The following is a 16,113-nucleotide window of genomic DNA, read 5'->3' as shown; positions in this document are numbered from 1 at the left end:
TTCCCCTTTCATGAAACACTGCTAACATAAAAGAACATACAATAAACTATTTTAAAACAAGAGAATTGATCTTTATTTCAATCTATACTTTTAAATTTACCTTTTGTAAGTTGATTTATATATTTTTTTATATTTTGTTAAAACAAGATTATTAGAGCAAGAAGAACACCATAATTTTTTCTATACACTAGTAACTAAAATACAAACGAAAAAAAACTTGCATGCGACAAATAATCTAAAAAAAAGTGTTGTTCGTAATACACACACAAATATATATACATATACGTGTGTGTGTTAATGACCACTCCTTTTAATGCTCTTTCCGCGTTCTTGGTTTTCGTGAATAATATTGCTCTACTGGTGGAAGGACCGAGAATATGTACGGTGTGATAATAAAGTGATTCAAGTTATTTTTTAAAGTATTTTTTTATTTAAAAATATTTTAAAAAAAAATTTAAAATATTTTATTTTTAATATTAAAATTTTAAAATGAATTTGATGAGGCTATAAAAATTACAGAAAATATTTTGAAAGAAATTATTCTTCAAGATTCTTATAAATCATTCATAGTGTGTTATATGACCTTCATTTTCAGACTGTATCAACTTCATCTTTAATTAATATTTTAAGGGGTTGTAATTTTTTTTTAAAATGAATACATGCACAAAGTCCCTTAGATATTCTTAGGGTTGTTGTTAGGTGATCCTCTAAAATTCAAATCAATACGAGGTATTTTGTCTGATAAAAAAATATTAATGGAGATATTATTGAGCTTTTATGAAAATAAAAAAGAAGAAGAAAAATATGTAGATGAAAGGGAGGAAGAAGAGGAATATGTTTATGTCTAAGAGTATAAAGTTTCGAATCTTTTTTCTATGTACTCAAGCTTCCTTATATATTAATTGTTTTGACTTATTTCATACGGCATGTAAGGGGTAGAGATATAATCTCGTAATAATAAAATAATATTATTCTATTATTTATGTCATCACATATAATTAATACAAGTATGGACTACTTGTTTGTAATTAATGAAATATAATGATATCATAATCACTAACCCAGGTAAAGAATAAGGGAGATTTAAAGGGGAGATTTAAAGTGAGGTTACTTTTTAGCTTTATAATGCACCAAAGAGAAGTTGGGTTCAACTATACGCTAAATCTAGATGTTGTTGACTTCAACGAAAAGCTAAACAAAAGAGGAGTTATGTTCATTTGTATGCTGAACTCATGTATATTCGAGTTCAACTGATATGTTGAATCTAGGTGTGGTTAGGATTATTTGTAAACTGAATGCAGGAGAAGTTGGGCGTGGTCACGACATAATTCAATGTGGAGTTGGGTGCGGACGTGCCACTACTCGACGTGGAGTTGGGCATGAATGTGTTATGACCCAACGCAGGGGCGGAACAAGAAAGAAAAATTAAGGGGGCCAGATTAAAAAATAAAGGGGACCAAGTTAAATTTTTTATTATTTTTAAAATATTTACAAGAAAGAGGGTTGGAAAAAAAATTTCCTACAGGGGCCGAGACCCCTGTCAGCCTCACTGCCTCCGTCATTGACTTAACATGAAGTTCATCGTAAAAAAGATATAATTGTATTTTGAGTTATGACTTTTATAACCTAAATTTAAATTATAAATTTTATGTGATGATTTTTAAATAGAAAATATTTTAAAAAAATCATGACCCATCAGAATTAAAAATATAAAATAAATTAATTTAAGTTTTAAAAAAAAAATCAAAAAGTTTCAAACGCTTAGTAAAACAGCTATGAAAAAACAAATAGAGTTTGGACTCGCGAACGAACACGGGAGATGGAAAGAAACATACGTGACACAGCATGTGACAATGTTTTTCAATTGACTTGTCGAGCTTTTGACCAATCACAAACAAAAATCAATCCACTTCATTAGAAAAATATGATCTGGTCAAAACAAATGAATTATTGTGAAGTAAAATCGGGCTGGTTCTTCTTCAGTTCACTTTTAAGTCGTGGTCCCCACACGCTTGCAATTCAATGCCCCTCGTGCCCCCCCACGTCTTTTGGGCTCCAAATGTCTCATCCATCTACGTCATTAACCCCCCCTCCTCGCATCATCTCTCGTCACTTTGTGAAAAAAGTAGATGCCGATACTATGGGGGTGTTTGTCACAATTTTTGTTTTTAATGTTTTTTAAAAATATTTTTAATTTTAAAAATATTAAAATGTTTTTTTATAATTTCAATGTATTGATGTTAAAAAAATATATTTTTAAATAAAAAAATTACTTTTAAAGCCATCATATATCACCATTATTTTTGTCATTAAGGTGGTTATAAAAAAAAATTAATCAAACAATTACTTTTCTTATTTTATTCTAACTTAATTATACTAAAGTGTTGTTAGTATAGTGTAACCCTGGATGGAGAGTTTTTTTTTTCCTAAGAAAAAGAAAATGATTTGAAAATATTTGTACTTATGGATATGATGTTTTTATAATTTTTTTGGGTTATGAGTCTTATTTTTTGTATATATATTTAAAAAATAAATATTACTAATTATTCTCTAAAAATACCATGAGATTTCTTAAATGCAGGTCCAAGAAAATAATTATAAAAATTAGTTAAAAACAAATTCTGAGCACGAGACCCGGTATCATTGGATTCGGAAGAGAAGGAAAGTTCGGGATGCCTTGAATCACGAGGCGCCAGTAACGGCAATGACTTTTCTCGACAAAGCTGTGGGCCAAACCAAATCTACTAGCTGGCAACCCACGCGAAGTTAACACCGTCTATTTTTCTTTTTCAGTTCATGGCTACTTCCACTTATAAATTGACACCAGAAAGAGAATAACGTAGTGGACATAATGAAATTTGGAGTGAGAATAGAAAAAATTACAAGTGTTTTCCAAAGCCGGTGGTTTTGCACGTGTGAAGGAAGTGATGGGCAGAATCTGGTGACGCGGGCTTAAGGTTTACACGTAGAAAGAAAGTTAAAGGTACTGAAGATGGGCGGGCAGAATCTGTGTAAGGAACTGATGGGTGTCAGAAGTCAAGTTACATGGTATCTGCTGTTCCTGTTTTCGTTAACTATCCGGAAATTTTATAGTGACAAGGTAGAGATACTAATAAATAAAATAATTATAAGATAAATTATATTTCAAGATGTTCGAGTTAGGAGTTTCGGTTTTTTTTTTTCAGTTGTTCGGGTTAGGAGTTTCAGTTTTTTTTTTCAGTTTTTTTTTCTAATGAGGGTAAGAAATAATTAATAAAATATTACTAGTTACTTTTTAACACCATGACAATTTTTTAAACTAGTCTTTATTTTATTATTCAAGGATAATAATTGTTAGCACAATCCATTCATTTGATTATTTAAAAAATTAAAATTAAAAATAATATGTAACAATGAAATAAAAAGGTCACTGATTAATATAGAATTGAGATTTACTTAGACATGTCTATGCTATGCTGAGGTCAAGTCAAATCTTTGTGGTGCAGGGAAAATTCAGGATTCGGGTTATTGATTTGAATTAATTCAATAATATTGATTAATTTAATAATATAATTATAAAAAAAATAAAAAAAAATAATAATTACTAAAAAAAATAAACATTTATCTATATTGTGAAAAGATACATTTTAAATACTCATAAAAGATCTTTATGATTTTATTTGATAATAAAACAAAAATTAAATAAAAATAAGATAACCTTAAAAAAAAAAAAGATGAAAACAAAATTGAAGTTCAATTACCAATAAATCAAATACTCAATGACAAGTTTAAAAAAATTAATAAAAAAAAGCTAATTTAAGCAAGCATGCTAAATTCACAGTCCTAATTGTGAGATATGAGATAACCCTATAAAAACAAATTGAATAAAATAATAAAGATCAACTCCCAAACAAACTAAACAATGAAGTGTTAAACTAAAAGAAATCAATTTTTTTTAAAAAAAAAAATCAATCAGGTTAACTTAACTAACTTGTAATATGAGATGTGCAATTGAGATAAGCTCATGGAAAATAAAGTTGTAAAAATCATGAAGCTAAAGTTCCAATAACCTAACGTCAAAAAATAAAATTAAAAAATATTAAAAAGAATGAAAGTCAAATTGGACTAATCTTTAAAACTTATAATCCAGGTTATGAGGCTTGGTTACCTACAGAAGAAAAATCCAAAAAAATTATAAAAGAAAAAATCTCAATGATCCACAATTAAAAAATAAAAATAGCAGTGAAAAGAATAAGAACCAAATCTGGTATAATAATTAAATGAAATAAATAAATGAGGAAAAAATAAAATAAAATAAAATAAATCAAAAAAATAATATAAAAATAACAATCAAAATAATGTGAATAAAAAACTGATGTATAAATAAAAAGAAAATAAAATAATAAGGGATAAAATTAAAAAATAAAATAAATCAAGAAAATGATAAAAAAAAAATAGTAATAAAAAGAATTTGAATTAAATATGTTAGATAAAAAAATATTTTTAATTTTATAAAATATTTTAAATAAAAAAAATTATAATAAAAAATAGAGATTAAAGTGAAAGAAAAAAAAAAGAAATTTTGTTTAAGGAACTGATGGGTGTCAGAAGTAAAGTTACATGGTATCTTCTGTTTTTATTTTCGTTGAAGTAAAGTTACATGGTATCTTCTGTTTTTATTTTCGTTGACTATCCGGAAATTTTATAGTGACAAGGTAGAGATACTAATAAATAAAATAATTATAAGATAAATTATATTTCAAGATGTTCGAGTTAGGAGTTTCGGTTTTTTTTTTTCAGTTTTTTTTTTCTAATGAGGGTAAGAAATAATTAATAAAATATTACTAGTTACTTTTTAACACCATAACAATTTTTTAAACTAGTCTTTATTTTATTATTTAAGGATAATATTTGTTAGCAGAGTCCATTCCTTTGATTATTTTAAAAAAATAAAATTAAAAATAATATGTAACAATGAAATAAAAAGGTCACTGATTTATATAGAATAGAGATTTACTTAGACATGTCTATGCTATGCCGAGGTCAAGTCAAAAAATTTTGGTGTAGAAATAGGATATCCAAGTGATGGTAGCAATTTTTAAGGAGCAAGGAAAATTTAGGATTCGGGTTAGTGATTTAAATTAGTTCAATAATATTGGTTAATTTAATAATATAATTATAAAAAAACCAATGGGAAAACAATGATCAATGGAAAAAAATAAACACTTATCTATATTGTAAAAATATATCTTTTAAATATTCTTAAAAGATCTTAATGATTTTATTTGATAATAAAATTAAAATAAAATAACCTTAAAAAGAAAAGGATGAAAACAAATTGAAGCTCGATTATCAATAAATCAAATACTCACTGACAAATTAAAAAAAATTATTTTTAAAAAAATCTAACTTGAGCAAGCATGCTAAATTTACGGTCCTGGTTATAAGATATGAGATAACTCTATAAAAACAAATTAAATAAGATAATAAAGATTAACTCCCAACCAAACTAAACAATGAATGCTAAACTAAGAGGAATCAATTTTAAAACAATAGAAAAAAAAAAACAACAAGTCAATCAAGTTAACTTAACTAACTTGTAATCTAAGATGTGCGATTGAAATAAACCCATGAAAAATAAAGCTGCAAAAATCATGAAGCTAAAGTTCCAATAATCTAACGTTAAAAAATAAAATTGAAAAATATTAAAAAGAATCAATTGGAAATTGAGCTAATTTTTAAAACTCATAATCCGGGTTATGAAACTTGGTTACCCCGTAGAAGAAAAATCCAAAAAAATCATGAAGAAAAAATCCCAATGATCCAAAATTAAAAAAAAAATAGTTGTGAAAAGAATAAGGGTCAGATTTGGTATAATAATTAAATAAAATAAATAAACAAGGGAAAAATTAAAATATAAATAAAATAAAAATAACAATCAAAATATTGTGAATAAAAAATTGGTGTACAAATAAAAATAAAATAAAATAATAAGGGATGAAATTGAAAAATAAAATAAATCAAGAGAGTGATAAAAAAAATAGCAATAAAAAGAATTTGAATCAAATATGTTAGATAAAAAAAAAATCTAATTTTATAAATTATTTTAAATAAAACAAATTATAATAAAAAATAGAGATCAACGTTAAAGAAAAAAAAGAAATTCTTTGAAAAATTAGAGGAGATGGCATGAGAGTCCGGGGGGAGAAAAAAGAAAAGAAAAGAAAAGTTAATGGACGCTAAATTGATGTTCTGTTAGCTACACAAAACGCTTTAGTGTTTGAGAGGCCGCTAAGATAATTTAAACATAACTCTAAAAGCATTGTAAGTCTGCCAAAATAACATGAGTGTTTGACTAGTTAGTACACCAGCTGTATGTACTAACCATTTTTTAAAAATAATATTATATATTAGAATACTAAATTGTCTATCTTTTAACTTGACTGTAACAAAAAACCAACTTAAAAATATAAAAATATCTAGCATGTAGCTTAATAATTTTTATTTTATTTTAAGAGTAATTCTATCATTTTACCATACTTGAAAAAAGAAGAATAAGAAGCTAGTTTAATGTTAATTGTTTTTAAGGGTATTTAAGTAATTTTACTATACTAAAAAATATAAAAAAGCTTATTTGTCTTAATTAATTTGATAACAAGAGTCATGTAAAAAGAAAAAAAGGAAGAATATTACCTCATTAACAAGGCCATTGGTTTTTGCTGGGAAAAGTAAGAATATAAAAAATATTATTTTAATATATAGTATTTCATGGCTTGAAATACAATGAATTACTATATATAATAATAATAATAATAATAATAATAATAATAATAATAATAATAATAATACCATAAGTTCAGAGAGTTGAGCAAATTGTTAAAATAATAGTTAAATCATAGAAGATAAGATTTTTATGAACCGGAGAAGATGAATTTGAACCCAATGAGAAATATCATTTGAACATAAAACTTAAAAACAAATAAACAAAGGTTGCAAAATCTTGACAAACACGAGTTACACTACTGAATTTAAATGTCTTTTATGGGAATTGAGCGTGACTAAAGGATATTCTATGTAATTAGGATATTTTTTAAATTGATTTATTGTTGTAGGATATTTTTTAATTTGATTTCATTTATTTAGTAAGTTCTTTTATATTTTTTTTTTATCTTCTTTCATCTATTTAATTTTTAGAGAGTTATAGGTGTTTTACCGTAATGATAATCCCATACTTTTTCATATGGTGCGAAACATGAAGCTATTATTTGAGATTGTGGTTTAAATAGGGGTTAACTAAAATTTAATTTTTTTATATTTTTAAATTATTTTAATATGTTGATGTCAAAAATAAATTTTAAAAAATTAAAAAATTATTTTAATATATTTTTAAAAAAACTTTGAAAATCAATCATTATCACACTTTCAAATACTCTAAAATTCATTAAATTTCTGGTGATTCATTATTATACCGTTATTAAATTAAATTAGAGATAATAGATATAATAAGACTAAGTTAGTTAAAAGTACCATTTTCTCTTATAACAGGGATTTTTCATATGACTGCTGTGTACCTCTGTATTCGCAACAACAACGTAGAAAATAGAAACACCTTAAAATTTTCAGTAGCAAAGCAAATAAAGGAACAAAACATTTGTTGTAAATTCGCGATGAGAAAGGAAAAAAAACCTTTAAAATGGAGCACCCATCCATTCATCCAGAGTCCAGACACACCCAAAAGTAAACTGGCTTCCACTTTATTTTTTCTCTTCTCCTTTGTCGGTAATTCACAAGCCTCCACTTACAGGCGTACAGACAGACGCCGTGTAGACTTTCCAACACTAATCCAAGGCCACAACCCAACCCCACGCAACCCTTTGACATTTTCCCAAGTCAACCCCAAAACCAGCACTGTTTCTCGAAAGCAAATGACAAGATAAACACCGAGATGCCAAATTGCCACTCTCTTTTTCTATATATTATTGTCTCTCCTCATCACAACCCCTAACCCTCTCTCTCTCAAAAAGTCAGCCCTTTCTTTTGTCTTCTCTCGATAACATCAGTCGCAGAAGAAAGGTACAGATTCACAGGCCTTGTCTCTGAAGCCATGGAGGATATTGATTGGGATCTTCATGCTGTGGTCAGAGGCTGCACCACCTCTCCCTCTGCCTCCACCACAGCCACAGCCACAACCACCATCAACAGCAACAGCAACAGCAACGGCAACGGCACTTCTAGTGGTTATAGATCAGATTATTATCCTCAATATTCTTGCTTTTCTGGTTTTGGCAGTGAGCAAGGTGGCCATCTTTTCTCTCATCCAGATCCCTTTGAAACAAGAAATGTTATTGGAGAACTGGATGAGCTTTACAAGCCATTTTTCCCCAAAACTCAGCCCCTCCTTTATTCTCCACAAGCCTGCACACCTATCTCTTCGTTTTCTTCGTTTGTCAGTTTTAACAAGGATTTACAAACCCAGCCAAAACAACAGCAAAAAAAGTCACAGCCTAAGCGGTCTCATGCCGGTTCTGTGACTAGCAGTGGAAATTCTCACACACCTCGATCCAAAAGAAGGTAAATCTGCTTACTTTTCACTTCTAGCGAGTAAAATTATTTGATTTGGTAGATAGTCATCAAAGAAAGACGACTCTTTTGCTAAAATATGGTTCATTTGTATATTTATGTCTTGTCACAGAAAGAACCAGTTAAAGAAAGTATGCCAAGTACCAGCAGAGGCTCTATCTTCAGATGTGTGGGCATGGCGTAAATATGGGCAAAAACCAATCAAAGGCTCTCCATATCCAAGGTAATATATTATGTATCCGTGTTGAATTTAATCAAAGCCTGCCTTTTATCTTGGTATTCAATAATTATGTCTGCTTTTCTCGTTTTTTTCTCGGTCTGGTATCAAGTCAAAGCTTGTAAATTTTCAATATCTATTTGATTAAAACTTTCGTTTTTTCTGTGATTAACAGGGGCTATTACAGATGCAGCAGCTCAAAAGGGTGTTTGGCCCGGAAACAAGTGGAGAGAAACAGATCCGACCCAGGAATGTTCATAGTGACGTACACAGCAGAGCACAACCACCCTGCCCCTACACACAGAAACTCTCTAGCAGGTAGCACGCGTCAGAAGACCTCAACACCACAAACTGGTACATCTGACGATTCTAACAAACCATCATCACCAGCCCAACCCACTTGCTCATCTCCAGCAACTTCCCTGGAAGATGAGCTACTAGTTCAAAGTACTACGGACACAGAATTAAGCAGAGAAGAGAAAGATATAACGGAAGACGACGATGAAGATGAGCTTGCTGGATTCTCGGAGATAGCTGTTGGTGATGATTTCTTTGCGGGTTTGGAGGAATTTGTTGTTCCGGCTACCGGATTTTTCTCTGATCATTTTCCTGCAAGTTTTGGTCTGCCTTGGCATCCTAACAATAATGCTGCCACGGCAGCCGGAAGTATATCTGACATTAGCTAATGGCATCTCCTACATTGGCCTTGAGCTTTTCTTTTCTTTTCCCGTTATGTATACTCTTGTATCATTTTACTAGAAGTAGGATCTCGAAGACATCAATGCCTTGTGCCTGTGAAGTGAATGGTGTAGGAAAAAAGGAAAGAGTTTATTCCTTTTGTTGATCTGTAGATTGTTACTAAAATTAGAATTAGTTTTAGTTGTTCACTATCCAACCACACCCCCCCCTCCCCCGGCTATTAGTCCTGACTATTTAATGACAGCAATAGATTAGTTTATTCCCATGACATGTTTGCCTCTTCTGAAGCACCCACAATGTGTACGGCAGCTGCAGGAACTTGGACATAAAACGTTTTTGACATCTCCTTGGTTTCTCAGGGAGATCCAAATTTGTGAACATGAAAAATAAAATAACACTAAAAATGAGAGGAAGGAATCCATCATTGATCGGGTGGAGTCGTGGGATTAGAACGCTCATATTGATACACCTCTGGATGCGGTTCTCTAAAAAAGCCCTGCTTGAAGCCCCAACAAATATCACAACCTGGGGAGAAATCGTACAGACAGGAAATTGGAGAGCTTCTTGGTGTCTCGCAAAAACTGCGAACTTACATGTATGCAAGGTCCACGTCCTCGCAGAAGCTTTCCGTGCAGCGGAATGAAAAACTTCATATCCCCCAACAAGATTTTCAACTTCTCTGCTTCACCAACTGCAGAGAGCCACTCTGTGAGGGGATCTCCATAGTTATATAATCAGGATTACAAGCATGCTCTTTCATACATGAATTCAAACGCCTTTTCCAAATCTTTCTCCTCTCTTAGGCCTTTGAATATAGCGTTGTATGTGGTGGTATTCGGTGTTGACCCTCCTAATTTTCATATCTTCCATCAAGGAAACAGCAGATTCACTTCATTGTTCTTGAACAAAGTCTACGAGTATGTTGTATATAAGTGTTTGGTGGAACCTTGGATGCAGCTTTCATGTCTTTGAAAATCTCCATAGCTCCGTTCACATTTCCATTTAAGCACTATGCATTTATCAGAAAGCTGTATGTAGCATTAGTGGGCACCACACCGTCCTAGAACATCTTTTTCAGGACTCTCTGGGCAAACTTTAAATCCACAGTTTTGCTGATATAAAGCAATCAAAGTGTTATAAGCGATAGCAGGTTCCAATCCAGCTGCGTCCATTTCCTTGAGCAACGCAAAAACTCTATTAAACTTGATCTTCCTGCAAAACCCTCCAATCAAAACATCATAGCACACCGTGTCATGGCGGAAGCCAACCTCTTTCCACTTTGACAAGACAAGACTGCCATCATCCATCCTTCCATCTTGGCTAAAACCAGAGATCATGTTATAGTAGACAATTGCATCCGGAGAACATCCACTCGTCAACATTTCATTGAAGAATTCCGTTGCGTTTTCGAAGTTGTTCACGTTACAGAAAGCACTGATCAAAGCAGAGTAAGCAACAGCATTGCCTCTCAAACCTCTCCTTCGCACCTCAACCACCCTACCGACTCTCCCAGTTCTACACATTCCACCAACCAAAGTACCAATAGTGACAACGTTTGGTGCAACCCCATCTTTATTCATCTCATCAAACAGCTCCTTTCCCTTTTGTCCCTCACCCGCTTTACAAAACCCCTTGATCAAGCAATTGTACGTAATTGTATCAGGAGAACATCCCTTTTGCAATCCCGTTCGTTCCATCAAACCCAATCCCTCTGCTTGCCTTCCAACTTTGCTAAGTCCTCAATCAGTGTCTTGTAAATAACAACAACTGGTTCAACTGAAACGCTTAAGCCACCACTCTCTTTACCTGCACACATCTTTTCAAGAACCTCCAACGCAGCGTCGACTCTCGTAAACTTGCACGTGTGATAAATAAGAATCCCAAAAGTAACAACATTGGGCTGAATATCCATTTCCACCAACTTCGCCATCAGTCCGTTCATTCTATTAAAATTGTCCTGCCTTGCTAATCCTGTCAATAATGCATTGCAATTTGCAAGTATCGGATTCCAAGATAGTCCCTAATTTAATCAATTCATTTAAAAGATCCCAAGCTCTATTATCAATCGACACATCCACAACGAACTAATAAGAACCCCCCCATGCTCACCGAACTTCAACGCCAGATTAACAATCTCGTCACCTAAAAACCCTCCATTTCTTTCTCCTTCAACAAAAGACGAAAATAGAATGTTTCCTGTAGCATCGTTGGGGACACCAACTAGACTCTTCATTTGACATCCATTTCATCAAACACCTTCAATGCATCTTCGACAAGCCCCAACCTCATCCAAATACAAAGCCAAACATTATGAACATTGGTGTTTTTAACATACGGGTCAAGTTCATTGAAGAAAATGAGAAATCCCTCCACCAACTCACTCGGACAGATATTGCATTCATGAAATTCTAGTTTTCCTTTTTATGACTACAGTTTCTTTATAAAAATTAGAGGTTTATTCTATTTTCAGAATAAGAGCTAATTTTGATTTGTTGAAACTTTGTTAGTAAATGGATTTGATATCTTGGTTATCTCATTTTAGGTTAGAATTCAAGCAAAGCCCACAAAAAATGAAAATAAATTTTTTGCCATTGATCCATGTCCAAGACTCAACAACGAAATTACCTAGTTTTGACATGCCAAAGCTAGCTCAAGAATACAATACCAACCAGCAAACATCAAAATGATTCCAACAAATTTCACTTGGATTGACATTTTTGGTAGCTGCAGATGACTATCGAAAACAGTATCCGGATCCATCATTACTGCTAATATCCCTTGAGTTTTGCCGCACAACAGGAAATAGACACGAACACACACAATGGAAGCAATTGTAATCTTTTTGAAGTTTTTGGTCATTTATGTCATGAGTCTGTCCGGTGAATAATCTTCTTGTGATGAAGATTAATTCATATTCCTGCCATCTATCTACCTAAAACGGATCTAAGAAACCAGCGAATCCATTTGCAAAACCAAAGCATTTTAATTGCATTGACTTGGCTTTGTCCTAAAACTCAAATCACTCCTGATAGACATGGCTCAAGATCAAATTTCAAGTTATATTTTAATTTCTACTCATTTTTCTGGCGGGGGGGGGGGGCAGATACAGTTATTTCAACAGCAAAATGGAGGTCACTGTACTCTTCTTTCTGATCAGGAAAAAGGGAATAAGAAGCACGTCTGCTGGATTGACTACAATCATTTGCTGGACCATTGCTTGATCCAGCAGTTTTATTTTTTTCACCTGCTGCAGCTGTTGAAGCCGCGGCCTTGTCCAAACCTAACTCTTGCAATTCGCTAATGAAACCATTTATCTCAATTTCACTAATTTTATATGGACTGTGGAGAGGACCAGGGAATGAACCATTTTTCACTTCTTCCTTGTATTCAACTAGAGCTTTGTTGATGACATCTCCAACACGTGCACACTGCTAACAGAACTTTTGCGCAACCCATAAAAAGTAAAGCAATCCTTCTTTGAGCATACAGATCGTTAGCTATGCGAAGGAGATCGACACACCAGGGTGGCAATTATAGGATGAACCTTGGCATGATGAGGGTGTCGCATCATTCCCAGCAGGTCGTGGTAAACTAGCACCTGCATGGAAAGAAGCATTCAATCTGAAGTAAAAAATTAAGAACGCAAGCTTGCAAGTTTCCTGAAAAGAAACAAAAATTACAGAGCTATTTCTAGGTATTCTTGGGTGTTTGAAATTGATAAATGGTCAACGGTAAGCTCTTCTCGATAGTGAGAAGCCACACAAGGGGTAGGTATTCCATCTGCTGTGAGATTTTTACACGCATACAATTCCTTTTAAATTAATTCTTTGCTGTAACTGTACAAACTACCCCCACATCTAGAAAGTGAGTTTTAGCAGCAGCAGTTCTCGACGATGACCCTCCTTCCAATTTAATCGCGTCCATTTCTCCATACTTCAGAATCCTAACGGCCGTATCAAGTGCCTGCTCATAACCCAGACTGCATCAAAATCACCAACCAATTCCTCACTTAAAACCCACATCCAAACCAAGAGAGTAACATTTTTAGTTTGAAAATTTAATGGGTTCCCGGTCAGTCCCAAAAGGCAAGTCACCAACAAGAAGCGGTCTTTCGGCGCCACGAGCAACAGCTCGGCAATGACCGAGCATCTCATCGAGAGAGATAGGGAGGGTGGTGTCTGTTAGGCTACAGCCTAATAAGTTAAGTCTATAAAGAAATAAGAGAGAAGAAGAAGCAGAACACGAAGAAGAAGAAGAGTAGAAGAGTTGATACAGAAAGTGTCCTTCCAGTTCTGCATTTACAACTTATATGCATGGACTTATTGACTTCAGCTGATCTTTCTAACTAACCCACCTAAGTATAACAGTGTTATACTGTTATAAATTCCACGTGCCATATCCAACTGTTATTCCTTCCCACCTATTTACCACATGCCAATTACCCATCCTTGACATCTAGACCATAATGAACTCAGGATTGTAACGGTGTCATGGCCGTGAACAACCATAGAAGCCGAGTAGCCGAGTAGAGCTGTTTATTTCTATATTTTAAAAATATTTTTGAAGAAATTAAATTTTTTATTATTTATTTTAAATTAATTTTTTTTAGTATTTTCAAATTATTTTAATATTAAAAATAAATTGTAAAAATCAAAAAAATATTATTTTAATATATTTATAAATAAAAAATATTTTAAAATACAACTACTATCAAATTTATAAAACAAACATCATCCCGGCTGTGTCTAGTTGGACAAAGTAAGGGTAGTCGGAGGCGTGACCTCCTTGTGTTTTTCATACCTAAAGTTTTAAGCTTCGTGGGTGTCACCATGTTTTTTTAATACCTTGAAAAATATACTAGTATTTATAATTTTATTTTACATATTAAATAAATAATTTACAAAATTAATTAATAAAAAAGTATGAAATATTATATGTTTATTGCTGTAATTGATTAATATCTAAAGTGCCCTTCTAATTTTGCATCTTCATTTTCCTCACGTCACATTTTTTGCATCTCATCCATCCAGCATTTTTTTTTTTCAAATCCATGATAAAAAAACACCCTTAATGAACAATTTCGCACACCTAGCATACTAACGGCATGGATCTAAATTGCAGCCTTCCCTTCCACCGACACAACCACTGTTCAAATTCAGCAGCCGTCTGAGAGTCACCCTAACACCGACCACCAGTACACCACCACCACACAACCATATTATGTATCGTAAATTCAACAACACCCATAAACCAAACCCTCACACATCCATCCCTCTCTCACTCGTAGTTCTCCCCTTTAATCCCCACGTGTAAAACACACCAACGCCAATACACAACACCGACCATCACTAATTAAACCACCAACACAGAACCATCTCTTATACCATAAAACCTGCAACACTCATAAACCGAACCCTCACCCTCACCCATATCTCTCGGTGCGGGCCTAACCTCACTCTTTTTATTTATTTATTTTTTAATTAATATGCCCCTCTTTTGTATGGATTATTTAGTTTACTTTATTTCTTTTATTTCGACTTAAATCAACACTCTTTCTCTCTCTGAATTTTTAAATTATTTTATTCAACTTCTTTTTCTAATAATAATTATGTTTTTCTAATTATTTTTTATTTTTTAGAATATTTAGAGATTATTATAATTTATATTTATATTTATACTTTTTTATTTTTTATTTGATAAGAATAAGCTATATTTTTATGCTGTAATTTTTTTAAAACAAAATTGTTTGTTCTTGATGAGAAAAAATAACCTCTATAATGAAAAAAACAAAAAATACATAAATTTACAAGAAAAATAGGTTTTAAATGTTTGCATATGCTACACCCAACATAACAACAATCTTAAAATTTTTAAAAAAGTATAAATATCAATCTGGTTTAAGGTGTAGCCACCTAATATTATAATTATTGTCACACTCGGACATCGCGGCAACCTTAAAAATATTATTTTCAAGAAGAACGGATTTCTGGTATCCTGTTCTTTAATGGGGAATGATTTTGTTTAAGGAGTCGCCACCTAGTATTACGGTTACTAGAAACCCTAACTGGTCAACAGAGATTCTATGGTTCGGGATTGGTTACGTAAAAGGGAAGATACTATCACCTCTTAAACGTCCCGTCTGAAGCAGGCTGCATTGCTAGTTTCGTTTTAAATTGCTAAATATTTATTAGTTCATGTTATGATAATTTGCTTATAATATTCCCGACTCTAGCGCTAGTGAATATTCAACTACGGATACTTCCAACTCTGGCGTTGGTAAATATTACATAACTATAAAATAAATTAGATCAATATTTTTTTTATTTCCAACTCTAGTGCCAATGAATAAATAAATAAAAATTAATTAATTTTTATGCATGCACATATTTTTTGTTTTTTCTAGCAAATAAGATAAAATACAACAAATAAAAATAATATAAATTTAAACCAGTATTTTTATTTCTGACTCTAGTGTTAGTGAATAAACCAATAAATTTATATTATTTTTATTTTCACATACACATTTTTTAATTTTTAATTTTTCTAATTTTTTTTAATTTTTATATATTTTGGGCTGGGTTGAGCTCAACCCATTTGGGCTGGGCTGGACCCAACCAGCCCCGCCAGGTCACTGGGCC

At 32.1% G+C, this 16,113-nt stretch overlaps 2 protein-coding genes across 2 annotated transcripts; one reads left to right on the top strand and one right to left on the bottom strand.

The window, feature by feature from the left end:
• The first annotated feature begins 7,946 nt into the window (after positions 1-7,946).
• LOC105124827 (WRKY transcription factor 22-like) lies at positions 7,947-9,653 on the top strand. Its single transcript, XM_011024971.1, has 3 exons — positions 7,947-8,550; positions 8,672-8,782; positions 8,952-9,653. The coding sequence occupies exons 1-3, from the start codon at positions 8,084-8,086 to the stop codon at positions 9,460-9,462; spliced, it is 1,089 nt and encodes a 362-aa protein (XP_011023273.1). The 5' UTR covers positions 7,947-8,083; the 3' UTR covers positions 9,463-9,653.
• An 862-nt stretch (positions 9,654-10,515) lies between these two features.
• On the bottom strand, positions 10,516-13,624 carry LOC105124939 (pentatricopeptide repeat-containing protein At3g61520, mitochondrial-like). The gene is made up of 7 exons (XM_011025164.1): positions 13,574-13,624; positions 13,325-13,438; positions 12,996-13,073; positions 12,583-12,903; positions 11,585-11,702; positions 11,178-11,446; positions 10,516-11,106 (listed from the first exon to the last, which is right to left on the bottom strand). Exons 1-7 carry the CDS (start codon positions 13,622-13,624, stop codon positions 10,516-10,518), a joined length of 1,542 nt encoding a protein of 513 aa, XP_011023466.1.
• Between the last annotated feature and the right edge of the window lie 2,489 nt (positions 13,625-16,113).

Source organism: Populus euphratica, unplaced genomic scaffold (assembly GCF_000495115.2).
Source record: "Populus euphratica unplaced genomic scaffold, PopEup_1.0 scaffold32.1, whole genome shotgun sequence".
Taxonomy (NCBI): domain Eukaryota; kingdom Viridiplantae; phylum Streptophyta; class Magnoliopsida; order Malpighiales; family Salicaceae; genus Populus; species Populus euphratica.
The sequence above is the reverse complement of the archived record's forward strand: the minus strand, read 5'-3'. Positions and strand labels throughout refer to the sequence as shown.

Coding starts and splice junctions, on each gene's coding strand:
- LOC105124827 (XM_011024971.1), top strand. CDS start 8,084: ATGGAGGATATTGATTGGGATCTTCATGCTGTGGTCAGAGGCTGCACC. Junction 8,551..8,671: donor ACACCTCGATCCAAAAGAAG/GTAAATCTGCTT, acceptor GTCTTGTCACAG/AAAGAACCAGTTAAAGAAAG. Junction 8,783..8,951: donor AAAGGCTCTCCATATCCAAG/GTAATATATTAT, acceptor TGTGATTAACAG/GGGCTATTACAGATGCAGCA.
- LOC105124939 (XM_011025164.1), bottom strand. CDS start 13,624: ATGCTCGGTCATTGCCGAGCTGTTGCTCGTGGCGCCGAAAGACCGCTT. Junction 11,703..12,582: donor ATTTTGCTGTTGAAATAACT/GTATCTGCCCCC, acceptor TGTCAAATGAAG/AGTCTAGTTGGTGTCCCCAA. Junction 11,447..11,584: donor TAATCTGGCGTTGAAGTTCG/GTGAGCATGGGG, acceptor CATTATTGACAG/GATTAGCAAGGCAGGACAAT.